The sequence below is a fragment of the Hemitrygon akajei genome, chromosome 11 (genome assembly GCF_048418815.1).
Source record: "Hemitrygon akajei chromosome 11, sHemAka1.3, whole genome shotgun sequence".
NCBI lineage: Eukaryota > Metazoa > Chordata > Chondrichthyes > Myliobatiformes > Dasyatidae > Hemitrygon > Hemitrygon akajei.
Genome location: NC_133134.1, coordinates 162,497,151 through 162,514,925, shown reverse-complemented (window position 1 = coordinate 162,514,925; position 17,775 = coordinate 162,497,151). Strand labels below are relative to the sequence as shown.

At 44.3% G+C, this 17,775-nt stretch overlaps 1 protein-coding gene and 1 long non-coding RNA gene across 2 annotated transcripts in view; one reads left to right on the top strand and one right to left on the bottom strand.

Annotated features, from left to right (window-relative positions):
• Positions 1-288: 288 nt before the first annotated feature.
• LOC140736210 (uncharacterized) lies at positions 289-9,540 on the bottom strand. Its single transcript, XR_012100905.1, has 3 exons — positions 9,298-9,540; positions 7,892-8,126; positions 289-1,070 (listed from the first exon to the last, which is right to left on the bottom strand). It is a non-coding gene; the product is annotated as an uncharacterized lncRNA (long non-coding RNA).
• The window catches only part of LOC140736208 (deoxynucleoside triphosphate triphosphohydrolase SAMHD1-like), a 46,585-nt gene continuing 37,770 nt past the window's right edge, over positions 8,961-17,775 (top strand). Inside the window, exons 1-6 of the mRNA XM_073062120.1 lie at positions 8,961-9,207; positions 9,763-9,829; positions 10,697-10,766; positions 12,329-12,489; positions 15,154-15,269; positions 16,537-16,607. Coding sequence (XP_072918221.1) covers positions 9,021-9,207; positions 9,763-9,829; positions 10,697-10,766; positions 12,329-12,489; positions 15,154-15,269; positions 16,537-16,607 — 672 coding nt within the window. The 5' untranslated portion in view covers positions 8,961-9,020. The remainder of the gene's footprint in view (positions 9,208-9,762; positions 9,830-10,696; positions 10,767-12,328; positions 12,490-15,153; positions 15,270-16,536; positions 16,608-17,775) is intronic.

Here is a 17,775-nt window from a genome sequence, read left to right as displayed (position 1 = left end):
GATATTTGCATTTGCACAGTTTGTTGGCTTCGGCACTCTGATCTTTCACTGATCCTGTTAGAGAGTTACTATTCTCTAGATTTCCTGAGTATCCCACAGGAATATTAATCTCAGGGCTGTATTTGGTGACATATATGTACTCAGATAATAAATTCACTTTGAACTTTTGAACTTTGAACACCAGAGTTGGGTCATCTTTCATTGATTCTGTTATGGTTATTATTCTGTAGATTTTATTGAGTATGCCCACAAGAAAATAAATCTCAAATAAATTTGGTGACATATATATACTTTGATAATAAGTTTACTTTGAAGTAATCATGAAAGTTTGCTTTTTGCAACAACTGCACATTACAAGCATTACCAAGAAGTTAACACACTTAAATTAACTAAAAGTACATAGAACTTACAGGACAAAATAAACATAATGACATGAGTGCAGGTTGAGAGAGAGGGGAAGAAATCCAGTCAAATACTGATGGCAATGGGGGGAAGAAGCTGTTGCATTTCTCAACTGTATTCTCCAAGAACAAAGACATTTTAATCACAGGTTTTGGAGTGGGGGAGGTGTATGCAAGGATAGTCTCAGGGTGTTACTGTTAAAGACAACAAGACACTGGATGATTCAGCAGGCATCTGGGTGGGTGGATAAAACCCCTGGAGGCACTATTACAGAAACAGCTTCTTCCACTCCACCCAAATGGACAGAATCAGAATGTTCCTTATCACCGGCATGTGTTGTGAAACATGTTTAATTAGCAGCAGCAGTTCAATCCAATACATAATATAGAAGAAATAATAATAGTAATAAATCAACAAGTATATCAATTACAGGATACGTCGGTGTTGAATAGAGTGTTGGCGTGTGGCCAAGTGGTTTAGGTGTTGGTCCAATTATCTGAAGGTCGCTAGTTCAAGCCTCAGCTAAGCAGCGTGTTCTGTCCTTGAGCAAGGCACTTAACCACACATTGCTCTGCGACGACACTGGTGCCAAGCTGTATCAGCCCTGTATTATCAATGACAATTGATGATAGCCGTAAGTTCTTTGTTGAAGCGGTAAGGTGAAGAACCTGATACAAACACAATAAAAGTTTTCACTCTATTATTACATTCCTTCCATACGGTAACATCGAAACTCTCCTACTGAACACCATCCTGATTCAGTGGGCACATGTGACTATGAGCAACTTTGCTCTCTGTGATTTCATCAGTCAGGAGGTACAAACACCTCCCCAAGTTCAGGATCAGTTATTACCCTACAACCATCAGGCTCCTGAACTGGTGGGGACGACTTCACGCTGCATAACAATAAATTTCATGACATATGTCAGTGATATTAAACTGCACACACAGAATTCTGGAGGAGTTCAGCAGGTCAGGCCGCATCTATGGATAAGAGTAAACAGTCAACATTTCGGGCCAGATCTCTTCATCAGGACTGGTGAAGGGTCTCGGCCTGAAACGCCGACTGTTGACTCTTTTCCATAGAGGCTGCCTGACCTGCTAAGTTCCTCCAGCAATCTGTATGGGTTGCTTTGTATTTCAGGCATCTGCAGATTTTCTGGTGGTCTGATATTAAAGCTGATTCTGATTCCGATTCTCCGCAACTTTGAACCGATTCCACAACCAACAGACGTACTTTCAAGGATTCTTTACAACGCATGTTCTCAGTTTTTTTCTTTTTTGGAGTCATAGAACACTCCAGCAGAGAAACAGGCCCTTCAGCCCATCTGGTCCATGCCACACTATTAATCTGCCTTGTCTCATCAACCTGCACCAGCCCATAGCCCCCCGTACCCCTCACATCCATGTACCTATCCAAATCTTGCTGACATATTTTATTTGCACGTCTTTTTTTGCACATTGGTTGTCTGTCGGTCTATATTTATGCAGAGTGTTTAATAAATTATATTAATTTCCTTATTTTCCTGTAAATGCCAGTAAAAAAATGAATCTCAAGGTAGTATATGGTAACAGAATCACAATTCAGAACATCAGAATCAGGTTTAATATCACCAGCATATGTCGTGAAATTTGTTGTCTTTGTGGCAGCAATACATAATACAATGCAATACATAACAATAGAAAGATAATGAGTTACAGTAAGTATTATATATATATACACACACACACACTCACACACACACACACACACACACACACACACACACACACACACACACACACACACACACACACACACACACACACACACAGACACAGTGCCTATAAAAAAGTATTCACCCCCACCCTCGGAAGTTTTTAATTTTAATTGTTTTACAACATTGAATAACATTGGCTTTTTTGAACTGATCAACAGACAAATACTCTTTCGTGTCAAAGTGAAAACAGATCTCTACAAAGTGAGCTAAATTAATTACAAATATAAAACACGAAATAATTGATCATATAACTGCTCACGCTGTTCAAGTCAGTATTTAGTAGATGTACCTTTGGCAGCAATTACATCCTTGACTCTGTGTGGGTAGGTCTCTATCAGCTTTGCACATCTGGACATTGCAATTTTTCCTCACTCTTCTTTCCAAAACTGCTCAAGTTCTGTCGGATTGCATGAGGATTGTGAGTGAACAGCTCTTTTCAAGTACAGCCGTAAATTCTCAATTGGATTGAGGTTTGGACTCTGACTTGGCCACTCCAGTACATTAACTTTGTTGTTTTTAAGCCATTCCTGTGTAACTGGTTTTATGCTTTGGGTCATTGTCTTTATGGAAAACAAAATCTTCTCACAAGTCACAGTTCTCTGGCAGACTGTAGCAAGTTTTCCTCCAGGATTTCCCTGTATTTTGCTGCATTCATTTTACCCTCTACCTTCACAAGCCTTGTAGGGCCTGCTGCAGTGAAGTATCCCCACAGCATGATGTAGCCGTAACCATGCTTCACAGTTGGGATGGTGTACAGTGTCTGGCTTATGCCAAACATAGCATTTAGTCTGAAGGCCAAAAAGCTCAGTTTTGGTTTTATCAGACCATAGAACCTTCAGTCTCCCACATGCCCTCTAGAAAACTCTAGCCGAGATTTCATGTGAATTTTTTCAACAGTAGCTTTCTCTTTGCCACTCTCCCATAAGGCTGTGACAAGTGAAGCACCCGGGCAACAGTTGTATGTGCAGTCTCTCCCATCTCAGCCACTGAAGCTTGTAACTCATCCAGAGTTACATAGAAACCCTACAGCACAACACAGGCCCTTCGGCCCATGAAGTTGTGCCAAACATGTCCCTACCTTAGAAATTACTAGGGTTACCCATAGCCCTCTATTTTTCTAAGCTCCATGTACCTATCCAAAAGTCTCTTAAAAGACCCTATTGTATCTGCCTCCACTACTGTTGCCGGCAGGCAATTCCACACACTCTCTGCGTAAAAAAACTTACCCCTCACATTTCCTCTGTACCTACTCCCAAGCACCTTAAATCTGTGCCCTCTTGTGGCAGCCATTTCAGCCCAGGGAAAAAGCCTCTGTCTATCCACACAATCAATGGCATTCATCAGCTTATACAGTACACGTCCATCAGGTCACCTCTCATCCTCAGTGACTAGGAAATTTTCTTGTATCCATCTCCTGACTTGTGCTTTTCAATAACCTTTTCACAGAGTTGCTTGGAGTGTTCCTTTGTCTTCATGGTGTATTTTTTGCCAGGATACTGACTCACCAGCAGTTGGACCTTCCAGATACAGGTGTATTTTTATTACAATCCGTTGAAACACCTTGACTGTACACGTCTCCAAAAACAGATCTCTAACTAATTACATGACTTCTAAAACCAATTGGCTACAAGTGATGATTTGGTGTGTTATATTAAAGTGGTGGGGTTGAGTGAATAATTATGCAATCAATTGTTTTGTGTTTTATATTTGTAATTAATTTATATCTGTTTTCACTTTGACACAGATCTTTTTTTGTTGATCAGTTAAAAAAGCCAAATTAAATCCAGTGTGATTCAGTGTTGTAAACAAAAACAACATGGAAACTTCCCAGGGGTAGGGTGGGTGAATATTCTACACACACACACACACACACACACACACACACACACACACACACACACACACACACACACACACACACACACACACACACACACACACACACACACACACACACACACACACCACGGAAACAGGCCATCTCGGCCCTCCTAGTCCGTGCCGAACTCTTAATCTCACCTAGTCCCACCTGCCTGCACTCAGCCCATAACCCTTCACTCCTTTCCTGTCCATATACCTATCCAATTTTACCTTAAATGACACAACTGAACTGGCCTCTACTACTTCTACAGGAAGCTCATTCCACACAGCTATCACTCTCTAAGTAAAGAAATACCCCCTCGTGTTTCCCTTAAACTTTTGCCCCCTAACTCTCAAATCATGTCCTCTCGTTTGAATCTCCCCTACTCTCAATGGAAACAGCCTATTCATGTCAACTCTATCTATCCCTCTCAAAATTTTAAATACCTCGATCAAATCCCCCCTCAACCTTCTACGCTCCAATGAATAGAGACCTAACTTGTTCAACCTTTCTCTGTAACTTAAGTGCTGAAACCCAGGTAACATCCTAGTAAATCGTCTCTGCACTCTCTCTAATTTATTGATATCTTTCCTATAATTCGGTGACCAGAACTGTACACAATATTCCAAATTTGGCCTTACCAATGCCTTGTACAATTTTAACATTACATCCCAACTTCTGTACTCAATGCTCTGATTTATAAAGGCCAGTGTTCCAAAAGCCTTCTTCACCACCCTATCTACATGAGACTCCACCTTCAGGGAACTATGCACTGTTATTCCTAGATCTCTCTGTTCCACTGCGTTCCTCAATGCCCTACCATTTACCTGTATGTTCTATTTGGATTATTCCTGCCAAAATGTAGAACCTCACACTTCTCAGCATTAAACTCCATCTGCCAACGTTCAGCCCATTCTTCTAACCGGCATAAATCTCTCTGCAAGCTTTGAAAACCCACCTCATTATCCACAACACCTCCTACCTTAGTATCATCGGCATACTTATTAATCCAATTTACCACCCCATCATCCAGATCATTTATGTATATTACAAACAACATTGGGCCCAAAACAGATCCCTGAGGCACCCCGCTAGTCACCGGCCTCCATCCCGATAAACAATTATCCACCACTACTCTCTGGCATCTCCCATCTAGCCACTGTTGAATCCATTTTATTACTCCAGCATTAATACCTAACGACTGAACCTTCTTAACTAACCTTCCATGTGGAACTTTGTCAAAGGCCTTGCTGAAGTCCATATAGACTACATCCACTGCCTTACCCTCGTCAACATTCCTCGTAACTTCTTCAAAAAATTCAATAAGGTTTGTCAAACATGACCTTCCACGCATAAATCCATGCTGGCTACTCCTAATCAGATCCTGTCTATCCAGATAATTATAAATACTATCTCTAAGAATACTTTCCATTAATTTACCCACCACTGGTGTCAAACTGACAGGTCTATAATTGCTAGGCTTACTTCTAGAACCCTTTTTAAACAATGGAACCACATGAGCAATACGCCAATCCTCCGGCACAATCCCCGTTTCTAATGACATCTGAAAGATCTCCGTCAGAGCTCCTGCTATCTCTACACAAACTTCCCTCAAGGTCCTGGGGAATATCCTGTCAGGACCCGGAGATTTATCCACTTTTATATTTCTTAAAAGCGCCAGTACTTCCACCTCTTTAATTGTCATAGGTTCCATAACTTCCTTACTTGTTTCCCACACCTTACACAATTCAATATCCTTCTCCTTAGTGAATACCGAAGGGAAGAAATCGTTCAAAATCTCTCCCATCTCCCTCGGCTCCACACATAGCTGACCACCCTGATTCTCTAAGGGACCAATTTTATCCCTCACTATCCTCTTGCTTTTAATATAACTGTAGAAACCTTTTGGATTTACTTCCACCTTATTTGCCAAACCAAACTCGTATCTTCTTTTAGCTTTTCTAATCTCTTTCTTAAGATTCCTTTTACATTCTTTATATTCCTCGAGCAATTCCTTTACTCCATGCTGCTTTACTCCATATCTATTGTAGACATTATATATATGTATATAATAGTTAAATAAGTAGTGGATAAATAGAAATAAAAAGTAGTGAGGTAGTGTTCACAGGTTCAATATCCATTTAGAAATAGGATGGCAGAGGGGAAGAAGCTGTTCCCGAATCATTGAGTGTGTGCCTTCAGGCTCCTGTACCTCATTCCTGATGGTAGCAGTGAGAAGAGGGCATGTCCTGGGTGATGGGGGTCCTTAATGATGGATGTGGCCCTTTTGAGGCATCACTCCTGAAAATGTCCTGGATGCTATGGAGTCTAGTCTCCATATGGAAAATGTACTTTGATAATAAATTTACTTTGAATTTGACTTTGATCCCTATTACTCCACCTGAATTGACCATGTATTTAACTACTGAAGTCCTAATCTCCTGGAATTCCCTCGCAAAATCTTTATCTATCTCTAGCAAACCCTGAGCCAATAGGCTGGTCCTGGACTTATTTCCACTTGGAATAATTTACTTATTATTATTTAATTATTTATGGTTTAATATTGCTTTATTTCTACACTATTCTTGGTTGGTGCGACTGTAACGAAACCCAATTTCGCTCGGGATCAATAAAGTATGTCTGTCTGTCTGTCTGTCTGTCTGTCTGTCAAATGTCTACAGATGTAACATGGAGATCATTTTGACTGGTTGTGTCACCATCTGGTAATGAGCCTCCAATGTACAGGATGGTAAGACTATTGTCGACTCAGCCAGCTACCACAGGCACAAGGCTGCCCGCTGTCATGGACAGCTTCCAAAGGCAGTGCCTTAAGAAGATGACATCCGTCATTAAGGACCTTCACCACCTGGGGCACGCCCTCCCTAACACTGAGGCCATCTTCAAAAGATGATGTCTCCAAAAGGCAGCATTCATCATTAAAGATTCCTATCACCTCACAACGTGCTCTCTTCTTCTTATTACCATCAAAGACCAGGAACAGACACCTGAACAAACACGTACAATGTTCTTGGAACACTTCTTCCCCTCCACCATCCTATTTATGAATGGACAATGAACTTGCCCACAAAGCCTCACTGTCATTGCTCTCTTTTTGCACTGCTTATTGAATTTAATCCATATATACAAACATCCTTTATACACATGAGGGGTAAAAATCTTTACATTACGTTTCCATCTAAATGTGCAATTTATAGTCATTTATAATAAATAGTATGAACAACAGGACAGTCAATATAACATAGAAATACAGTCCTATCAGCATGGTTATTAAGCAGTCAGATGGCCTGGTGGAAGAAGCTGTCCTGGAGCCTGTTGGTTCTGGCTTTTATGCTGCGGTACCGTTTCCCAGATGGTAGCAGCTGGAATAATTTGTGGTTGGGGAGACTCAGGTCCCCAATGATCCTTTGGGCCCTTTTTACACACCTGTCTTTGTAAATGTCCAGAATTGTAGGAAGTTCACATCTACAGGGCTGTCTGCACCACTCTCTGCAGAGTCCTGTGATTGAGGGAAGTACAGTTCCCATACCAGGCAGGTTTGCCCTGTTCTTCACAGGAAAAGCCCTCTTCCCCACCAATGAGCACATCTACATGGAGAATTGCCACAGGAAAGCAGCATCCATCATCAAGGACCCCCACCATCCCGAGCATGCTCTCTTCTCACTGCTCCCATCAGGCAGGAGGTACAGGAGCCTTTGGTCCCACACCACCAGGTTCAGGAACAATCATTAACCCTTAACCATCAGGCTCCTGAACCAGTGTGGATAACTTCACTCACCTCAACTGTGAACTGTTCATTAAAAAACCTATGGATTCACTTTCAAAGATTCTACGATTTTTGTTTACTTACTTACTTGCTTGCTTACTTATTTCTTCTTGTATTTCAAACACAAGAGAATCTACAGATGCTGGTCCTGATGAACGGTCTTGGCAAGAACCATCGACTCTTTTCCATTGACGCTGCCTGGCCTGCTGAGTTCCTCCTGCATTTTGTGTGTATTTCTCGCAGTATTTGCACAGTTTGTCAGTGTTTGGGAGTAGTTTTAAATTGATTCTATTGTATTTCTTCGTTCTATTGTGAATGCCTGCAAGAAAATGAATTTCGGGGTAGTAACTGGTGATATATTGACAATAAATTTACTTTGAACTTCAATCTCCTTTAATCTCTCCGCTCTCGCACTTAACCCATGCCCTCGGTTTGACGTTTTCATTTGGGGGGTGGGGGGGGGGGGGAACTTCCCCGTGCTTTGATTGCTGGAAAATACAGGCATATAGCACCATCCAGAGACAGAGAAGCAGTTTCAGCGACAGGTTACTATCGATGCAATGCTCCTCAGACAGGATGAAGAGGTCAATACTCCCCAATGCCATTAGGCTTTACAATTCTACCGCCAGGACTTAAGAACTTTTTAAAAGCTATTATTAATGCTTTTTGAGATAGTGATTTAGATGCATATCATATTTTTTACTGAGTTAAGTATTGTATGTAATTAGTTTTGCTACAACAAGTGTATGGGACATTGGAAAAAAAAGTTGAATTTCCCCATGGGGATGAATAAAGTATCTATCTATCTATCTATCTATCTATCTATAAGAGGACTGGAGACAATGTGGGAATTATGCTTTGATACAGAGGACGGGGCATGATTGTTTGGACTGCAGGGAATCCACAATGTGCTGAATGACCCAACTCTTAAACACATGTTCCTTTTGTGTTTTACCTGACCCCGGCCCGCCATGATTACTTTTGCTGGTAAATGGGATTAGCATGAGCGGGTACTTGAGGCAGCAGGGTTACGGTGTGCTGCCGACCTCTATTGCCTGTTATTCCAAAGGAGCACTGAGCTTTCGAGTGGGAGTGGGCGGACAGTTTGACTGACAGCGAAGCAGGAAGCGGGCAGCGCGCAGACGCAGGCGGCTGCCGGTCGGTGCAGAGGTTGCTCGGGGGGGTTACCGCAGCCGCGTCTCCAAGAGGCGAGATGGACCGGGGCGCAAGCCGCAAAAGACGGAGGTCCGGCACTCCTGACGGAGGGGCCGCGGACAGAAGGACCCCAGAGAGGGGAGTTTTGCCGTCTGAAAGATCGAATTGCCTGGAATGGGACGTGGAGGATGTCTGCGGCTTCCTCCGGATGCATGGCTGGGAAAAGTTCGAGGAGTTGTTCAGAGGCAAGTATGGAATGAGCCAGACGTGCGAACCCTTCCCGCCCGTGCCGCCTCTTTGGGAAATAAAAACTGTACAGTCTTCCACTGTATTACCTCCCTCAGAACAGTATTGCCGCACGCCGAGGACGTGAACGCGGACAGAGGTGCGACACTTCCATGATCAGCTCCATTTATCAGTACGGAAGATCTGGGGCTGATGTTCCCCAGCGAGATAGGCTGAAGTTTGCTCGTCCTGCAGTCGTTCCGGATGCACATGTCATTGCTTCCTAAGTCGTCCTAAAAAAAACCTTAAAACGTGGCGTGTGTAATCTTAGTAACATACCGAACATCTTAGCAACATAACAGAGTTTGCTGTGAGCTGCGTGTTCGGCGTCACTGGGAGGGATGGTTCGTGCTTTGCTGCCGGGTTTGGGTACGCAGATGTTGGGGTTGAGAAGTTTACAAATGGACAGGGCGCTGGTGTCCTTTCTGAAACACCGTCCAGGCTTTGTGGTCTGAGAAGGAATGATCCTTACTGAATTGTGCTTTCACTTTTGGTTTTCTATAACTCTCTAACAGATGAAAAGCTGTCCGGCGCCACCCTGCCCTATCTGACCAAGGACGATTTGGAAAATTTGGGTGTGAGGTAAGCGTAACCTTAGTCGGCGGGACTAACCTGACTGGAGGCATGAGGTTTCTCAAGCAGAGGCAGACAAAGATTGAAGGGTGGGGCAAGGGGAGGAAAGGTGGAATACCCATCTCTGTGTTTAACTGCACTTGAAGGTTCATACTGCAAGACATAGATAGGAACAGAACCATGCTACTCGGTCCATCGAACCTCACCCCAGCGTGCCGGATTGACTGCCCCTCGCGACTCCCCTGTAACCTCTGACATCCTTCCTAATCTAGAAAATAGATTAGGAATCTATGATTCATAGATCCGCTTTAAATACACCCAATGACGGTCTCCACAGCCGTCTGTGGCAATGAATTCCACAGGTTTACCACGTCTGGCTAAAGAAATTCCTCCTCATCTCCGTCCCAAATCTGAGGCTGCTGCTGAACTTGTAGCACTAGTGTAACTCCCCTGCAGATAGATATTGTATGGGATGTACTCTGCTCTGTGAACTGCTAAAGCAGTATAGATATAGAGAAGGTATATAGACACTCCCACTGGGGCACAGGCTCCTGACAGCAGCTCCTCCCAGTCTTCTGTACTGGGCCAATCTTGAATCTGCTCCCAGGTGGAGCCCATTTTTTTTTGTGTATCCTTCCTCTCCCGAGAATGATGTCTTTGGAGCTTCTGTTGGTATCTCTGTAGCTCTTGATGGGATGGGGTGACTAGCCCCATGCCCAATCCTCCTCCTGCAGCCTGGCTTGGGACCACCCATGGAGGAGTTACTACATAGATTGCTGGGAATTAATGTTGACTGTTGCATGGACATATTCTTTTACTGTGTATGGAGGTTCCCTCATTACCATGGAGATGATTGCTGATCTATTTTCCATCTAGCACACTGGGAGATCGAATAAATCTTATCAACTGTATCAGTGCCCTCTGGCAGAGCCCAATTGACGCAAAGGTAAGGGAACACCTCTGGCAGGGGCTTCTGCAAACTTGCACTCTCGTTCAGTCACACAAGTGTTGAGATTTAAAGCAGGCTAGGAGCTGGTTGAGGTTGATGGGTGTCTGGGGATGAATAAGGCGCTGATGAGCCACATTATTCAGTGAAAGTCGGAACTATTGGCCAAAGCGGGGGCTCATTATTCCAGAGGGTGAGCAGGTGACATGAATGGAGCTTTTATGACATGAAGGGATTCCAAAGAGAAGTTTCCGTTGGTATGAGAATTGGAAATGGGACCCGTCATCAGTGATGCAGCCTGGGATCATAGGATGTTTCTGGTCTTTCAACATCAGATCCTCTCACCCAGGCGACCCAGCCGGGGTTAATGAGGCCCCAGTTTATGTCCCAGCAGCATTGGTCATGGGTCATAGCCATCCGGAGGCTCGATCAGCAGCCTGTGTGATGGTTGTGATGGCTCTTTGCAGCCCCCATGATGCCAAGGAGCGAGTAGGTTCTACACAGCAAGCAGCTGGCAAATCCTCCACACCCCACTTCTACAGGCTCACATCGAGCCCTCCACCTCAGTCTCTGCTCTAACCGTATTTGGCTTTCTTGCATTGCAACACCACCTCAATCCTGTCTTCCCAAGGAACTATCAGTTCTATCCTGAGCACTGCTTCGAGGCTTTTGACAGAATGACCTTGTGAGGCCTCGGATGATGCTGTGATGAAGTCTGGGAACTTTAATTGCTTGCCAAAATTGACTTTCAGTTGCCAGTCTGACACTGGTGAGCAAGCTTTCTGGTGATCTGGGTTGAGGCTGTGATTGGTCTCCAGCTTTGACAGTGGTTATGGGTGTCTCGGTTGACAGAGGGCCTACTGTTGTTAAAGGCCAAGGAGATATTTTCAACCACTATCTTCAGCACCCAGTCATGGTGCCACCAGTAGCGGACTTCTCCCGGGTCTTTTGGGCAGCTTCTGAGGGATGTGTTCCAGGGTCCCTCAGCCAGGGCGGGGAGAACATGAAGATGCCTCAGTTTTGCCCCAAGCAAAAAGGATTGCTGGACTAGGCAGGATGTCGTACACAGCCTGGATCATGAACATTGCTGATGTTCTGCCTGCCAGCGGTTGGACCAAGCGATCTGACAGTGTGAAATGTGGAAGCTCTTTCTCCTTGGGGAGGGGGTGGAGGGCTGTGAAACACAGGACTGAAGCAGAAAATGGTGGGGAAACTCAGAGGATCAGATACTATCTGTGGAAGAGATGTTTCAAGTCTGCAACATAGCCTTATTTACTGGGAAGCTCACTCATTAAGACAGCAGTGATGGGCAGGTTTAGAATGATTTTTAGATAGGCTTAGCTGAGTGGTGTGGACAGCAGGCATATTGAGCAGGGTGTATACCCATGGTATAGACTGATTGTTGAGAAAAAGAGAGTTCCAAAATTCCATCTCGTATCTACAAGTTTAAAGGAGGAAAGCAGAATAGTACTGACAATACCCAATGAGTCGGGCATTGTCTTTGACAGAGGGATAGAAAGCTGCCTTGTGATGTGAGCAGAGACCTTTCAATTCCCCCACAGGTGTTCAACGACCCGATCCACGGCCACATTGAGATGCACCCACTGCTCGTCCGCATCATAGACACGCCGCAGTTCCAGCGTCTCCGCTTCATTAAGCAGCTCGGGGCGACGTACTTTGTGTATCCCGGGGCCTCCCACAACAGATTCGAGCACTCCATCGGGTAAGGACTCAGGGATATTCCAGCACCCCATCGGGTAAGGACTGGGAGAGCAGTTTGAGAAGTTATCTAATGGTACGGTACAGAGTGGACCCTCCAATCCCTGACAATTTGGTTAATGGCACCCCAGCAATCCCCAACAAACTGGATTAACCCTAAAAGCTAAACACAGGGCAATATAGAATGATCAGTTAACCTACCCCGTACGTCTTTGGATTGTGGACGGAAACTGGTGGACCCAGAGCAAACCCACACATTCCACGAGGAGGACATACAGAGCCTCATTACAGAACGGCACCAGAATCGAACCCCAAACTGTGGAATGCCCGGAGCGGTAACAGCACAGTGCGAACTGTTCCACTGCCACGTCAGCTTGGTCAGTGGATCAGTTGACACGTGTGGGTCTTCCTCCAAAGTCAAGGTTCATCTCCCTGTGATAGTCGGGTGACCCCAGCCACCACACGTGTGGACTGTGGTGGATTTTCTGGGCTGTGCGAGCATTGCAACCAAGTCACAGCTGAGTGTCCCGTTGTGTTAGATGAAAATCTTGGTTGGCATCAACTGATTGGACTGAAGGGCCTGTTTCTGTCCTTCATTTTAAAAAAAATCAAAGGCCGATTTAAATCTCACCATAAATCTGTCATCTAGTTCCTGATTCTCCTCCCCAACCCTAGAAAAAGTTTGCTGAGAGCAATTTCACAGCTCCCTCCTCCCACCAACCACTAGTTGAAGACATGAATTCTTGTCTCTGTTCCGTGGTGTTCTCAGTCTGTGTTTAGTCTGGTTTGTAAAGAGTTCCCTGATGAGAGTGCATTGTCCAACAGGCAGACAGTGACACGGTATTACTGAGAGGTCAGAGACCAATGGGACAGTGTGGAGCAAACTGGGGAGTGGGCAAAGTTCAGAACTGAGATCGGAACAGAGGAGAAAATAAACCCAATTAACTGGAGTCTGAAAGCTTGCACTGATTCCTCAGTAGCACACTGGAGGAACTCAGCTGGTCAGGCAGCATCCATGGAAATGAACAAAGAGTTGACTTACTCATTCCTCAATCATCCCTGTGCACAAGGAGAACAGTCTGGCCTCTGGCACCACTCTCATCTGAAGTCTGAACAGAGGAATGCTAATTTTATACAGAATTGACTAGCAGTTATTGATGTTGACTATTTGGTAAACGGTTTGAATTCCTTATTTACATGATCAGTCACCATTCACAAAACAAGTGTTTGTGAGTCAATAGAAACAGCAATCTAACAACCAGTCATACTTTGAAGTCATTAAAGCAATTGTCCCTTAGTTGGTGTTTCTGGCATCATTCTTCTACATTCTTATCTTATCTCCAGTGGACCTGCAAATCCCTCCCTCCATTATGCAAAGGGAAGCTAAGCTCTTCAAAGGCTTTGCTTGCCTGAACGCTGTTAACTCTTGCCTTGCCGTAACTACCACATTACAATATGATTTGTCTTTTCCTTTCAGCCTTTGATTTTTTTAAAAATAAAACTACAAAGGAGGAAAATAGGCCCTTCAGCCCATCTAATTCACGCTGCTCAGGATTCCCATAAGCATATTCACTTGCCCACTATTGGCTCGTATTCGCTAAAACTTTCCTGTCCATGTAACTGACCGTGTGCCTTTTGAATGTTGTTACTGTGCCTATCTCCACCACGTCCTCCGGCAGCTCATTCCGTATACTGACCACGCTCTTTGTGGAAAAAGCTGCCTCTCAGATTCCTATTAAATCTCTCTCTTAAACACATGTCCTCAACCCTAGGGGAAAAAAAACTATGCATTCACCCTGTCTGTGCCCCACATGATTTTATACACCTGTAACACTCACCCAACAGGTTGGTATATGTCTAGGGGAAAATGAGATCCAGCCACACACCACCCCCACCTCCCGTACATGCAGGTGCTGTGGGAATCAAGTTTATGCCTCGCGCACGCACGCAGGATCAAATTCACACCAGATACCGTTATAAGGAAAATTTAAAGATTTTACTAAAACTAAAAGAGTACTAGGCAATACAATATATATGAAAGAAAAGAAAAAGCAAAAGGCGCCAACTTATCAAAGTTCAGTCAGTTTAGTGCACATCGTTGGAGCTCAACCATCGAACCATTCGACCCCTCGTCACTTTCCTCCGACCTCCACGTCCTCGCACCTGAGACCACCCCAGTGGTCGACCGAGCAGTGCAGCGCATGTCCACCTTCCTCAGCGTCTCTTTCCCACCTCCCCTGAAAAAACCGCGAAAACCCCCAAGCTCCCAGCCTCACCAGACAAAATAACATTCCCCATTGGTTAACAAATGAATACAATCCCCATATCAGCAAGTCCAAAGCTAAACAACTGCGAGAGAAAAGACTTATCAGACAAAGAAGCATTCCTACTCTTAACAAACCAAAGAAGCCATTTTGAGTAACATACACAGGACATTGTACACACCTTTATAAGATCACCCTTATTCTCCTTTGCTCCTGTGAATAAAGTCCCAGCCTATTCAACCTCTCTCCATCACTATTGGTTTTAATAACCTGCAGAGTCTATGACAAGGAAACAATTCGTAACAATACTTGGATCAACTATGGGCATCAGTGGTAATCAATATTTGAAAGGAGATAGTCAAGTAAAGGTTGTGTTTATATATTGTTGTCTCTTTGCCCTGCAGTGTGGCACATCTGGCAGGAGAACTGGTGAAAGCCCTGTCTGGCCGCCAACCGGAACTTCGGATTAACCATCGGGACATCCTGTGTGTTCAGATCGCTGGACTCTGCCACGATCTAGGTGAGGGAATAGCTCCCCCCTCCCTCTCTTCTCTCTTCGTCCATTTCCCATTCTGGCTTCCCCTCACCTCTTCTCTTCTTACTTGCCTATCATCTCCCTCTGATGTTCCTCCTAATTCCCTTTCTCCATGGTCCACTTTCCTATCTGATTCCTCCTTCAGCCTTACCTTTTCTACCTATCACCTCCCAGCCTCTCACTTCAACCCCTCCCCCCTTTCACCCTGCAAGTCTTTGACTATCACCTTCTAGCATGTACTGAATCCCCTCCACCCTCCTTATTCTTGCTTCATTCCCCTTTCTTTCCAGTCCTGATGAAGGCTTTTGACCTGAAAAGTCAGCCATCCATTTGTTACTCTCCGTCGATGCTGCCTGGCTTGCTGAGTTCCTCCAGCATTTTGTGTGTGTGTTCTGTAGGGGCTGAACTGCCTCCCATGTGAGGGCACCACGCAGGTGGTGGAGGGGTTGGTGGGGCACCATCCAACCTCTAATATTTTTACATGTTATTTATTGACTTCACAGCTTAGGCTTGAAGCAAAGAGGGATGCCAGTCTCTACCTAAAGAAGTTGGTGTTTGATGGCATCACCCACAAATTAGTAGTTTTTACATTTTGGAGGTCACCTCCAAAATGCAATAGACCTTCAGCAATGCATAGGAATGCAATAAACCGTTCCAGGTTTATTGCCCAGTCTTAGGCATATCGGGTACCAGGTTAGGCCAGTCAGCCCATCTTGTCTGGGCAAGCCAGCAAAGAATAGTTCAGACTAATCTTGTGTTCAGGCTCCAGTCTACGGTTCTCTGGATTCCAACATTCTGGTATTTTTCCAAGTAAAGATAGTTGAGTTGAACAGGGTAGTCACTGGAGGCCTAGTTGTCTTGGACAATGTCCACCTGAGGTTCCTGACTGATAGTCAGTCTCTACTGAAGAACATGTGCCAGGCAAGGGCAGGATTGGGAGGTGGTATAATGATATCCACTTCCAAATATTCTGGCATGTGCTGGAAGCCTTTGTACATCAAGATGAAGTACAGTTCTGTTGGGTGCTATGGTAACATAGCAACAATTGGTGTCTTAAATCTCCTAGGCAAAAGATTCTACAATGTGGTTGTAATGCAGGTCGCACTAATTGAGGCAGCGATCTGGACTGGCATTCCTATGCATTGCTGAAGGTCTATTGCTCTTTGGAGGTGACCTTGTTGATCACATTTGAAACTAACCACCTTCTCACTTGAGTGTCTTTCCATCATAATGCAGATGTCTTGTTTCCCAGGTCATGGACCATTTTCGCATTTGTTTGATGGAAAATTTATCCCCCGGATGCGGAGTGGTTTAAAATGGAAGGTAACATTCTCTGCAGGTTTTGAGTAAAGATGGATGGATGTTAGCAGAAATGAGTGGGCTGCGTGCTATCAGTGGGGCTGTGTTTTTGAGGAAGTTCAGTTGGTGTGAAGCTCTAGGTTTCTGGTAAAGGGAATGTCAATAACTTTTCAAAACCTTCTAGGTTTGGTATCTGTTTCATTTCCCTTTGTCATAATACTCTTCAGTGGCCACTTTATTGGGTAAAGCTGTACACTCAGTTAATGCACATATCTGATCAACGTTGTGGCAGCAACTCAGTGCAGACACGGTCAAGAGGTTCAGTTGTTCAGGCCAAACATCAGAATGGTGTAGAAATGTGACCTAAGTGACTCTTGACCGTGGAATGATTGTTGGTGCCAGACGAGATGGTTTGAGTACCTCAAACTGCTGATCTCCTGGGATTTCCTAGAGTTTAATGAGAATGATGTGGGAAAAACAAAACTAAAAATCCAGTGAGTGGCAGTTCTGTGGGTGAAAATGTCTTGTTATTGTGAGAGGTGAGTGGAGAATAGCCAGACTGGTTCAAGCCGATGGGAAGATGCCAGTAACTCAGATGACCACACATTTCAACAGTGGTGTGCAGAAGAGCATCTCTGAATGATAGATAGATAGATACTTTATTCATCCCCATGGGGAAATTCAACTTTTTTCCAATGTCCCATACACTTGTTGTAGCAAAACTAATTACATACAATACTTAACTCAGTAAAAATATGAAAAATGCACAACACATTGATCCTTGAAATGGACGGGCTACAGCAGCAGAGACCATGAACGTACACAGTATAGGAGGTACATAATAAAGTGGTTACTGAGTGTATATCAGTGTCCCATGTGCCTGGTGTATGGATTCTGAGTGAGATGTCTCAATCCTGTTTCCCGCGAGCATGGTTCAGTGCCATTGAACTTCCAGTTGTCATGTTGGAGAGATGGTAACATGAAGGCTGGGTTGCATGGCAAGTAGTCCAGAGGTTCACAATGATGAGATAATTTAAAAGGGATTAAATCTGCAACAAAAAGCCAATGTTGCTGTAGCCGGGCTCATTTGTGACCAAATAATAGACAACAACATGACTGCAGCTTGACTCCAGAAATTGTGGTGTACAGCTGGATATCAGTAAGATTGAAAGAGTACAGAGAAAAGTCACAA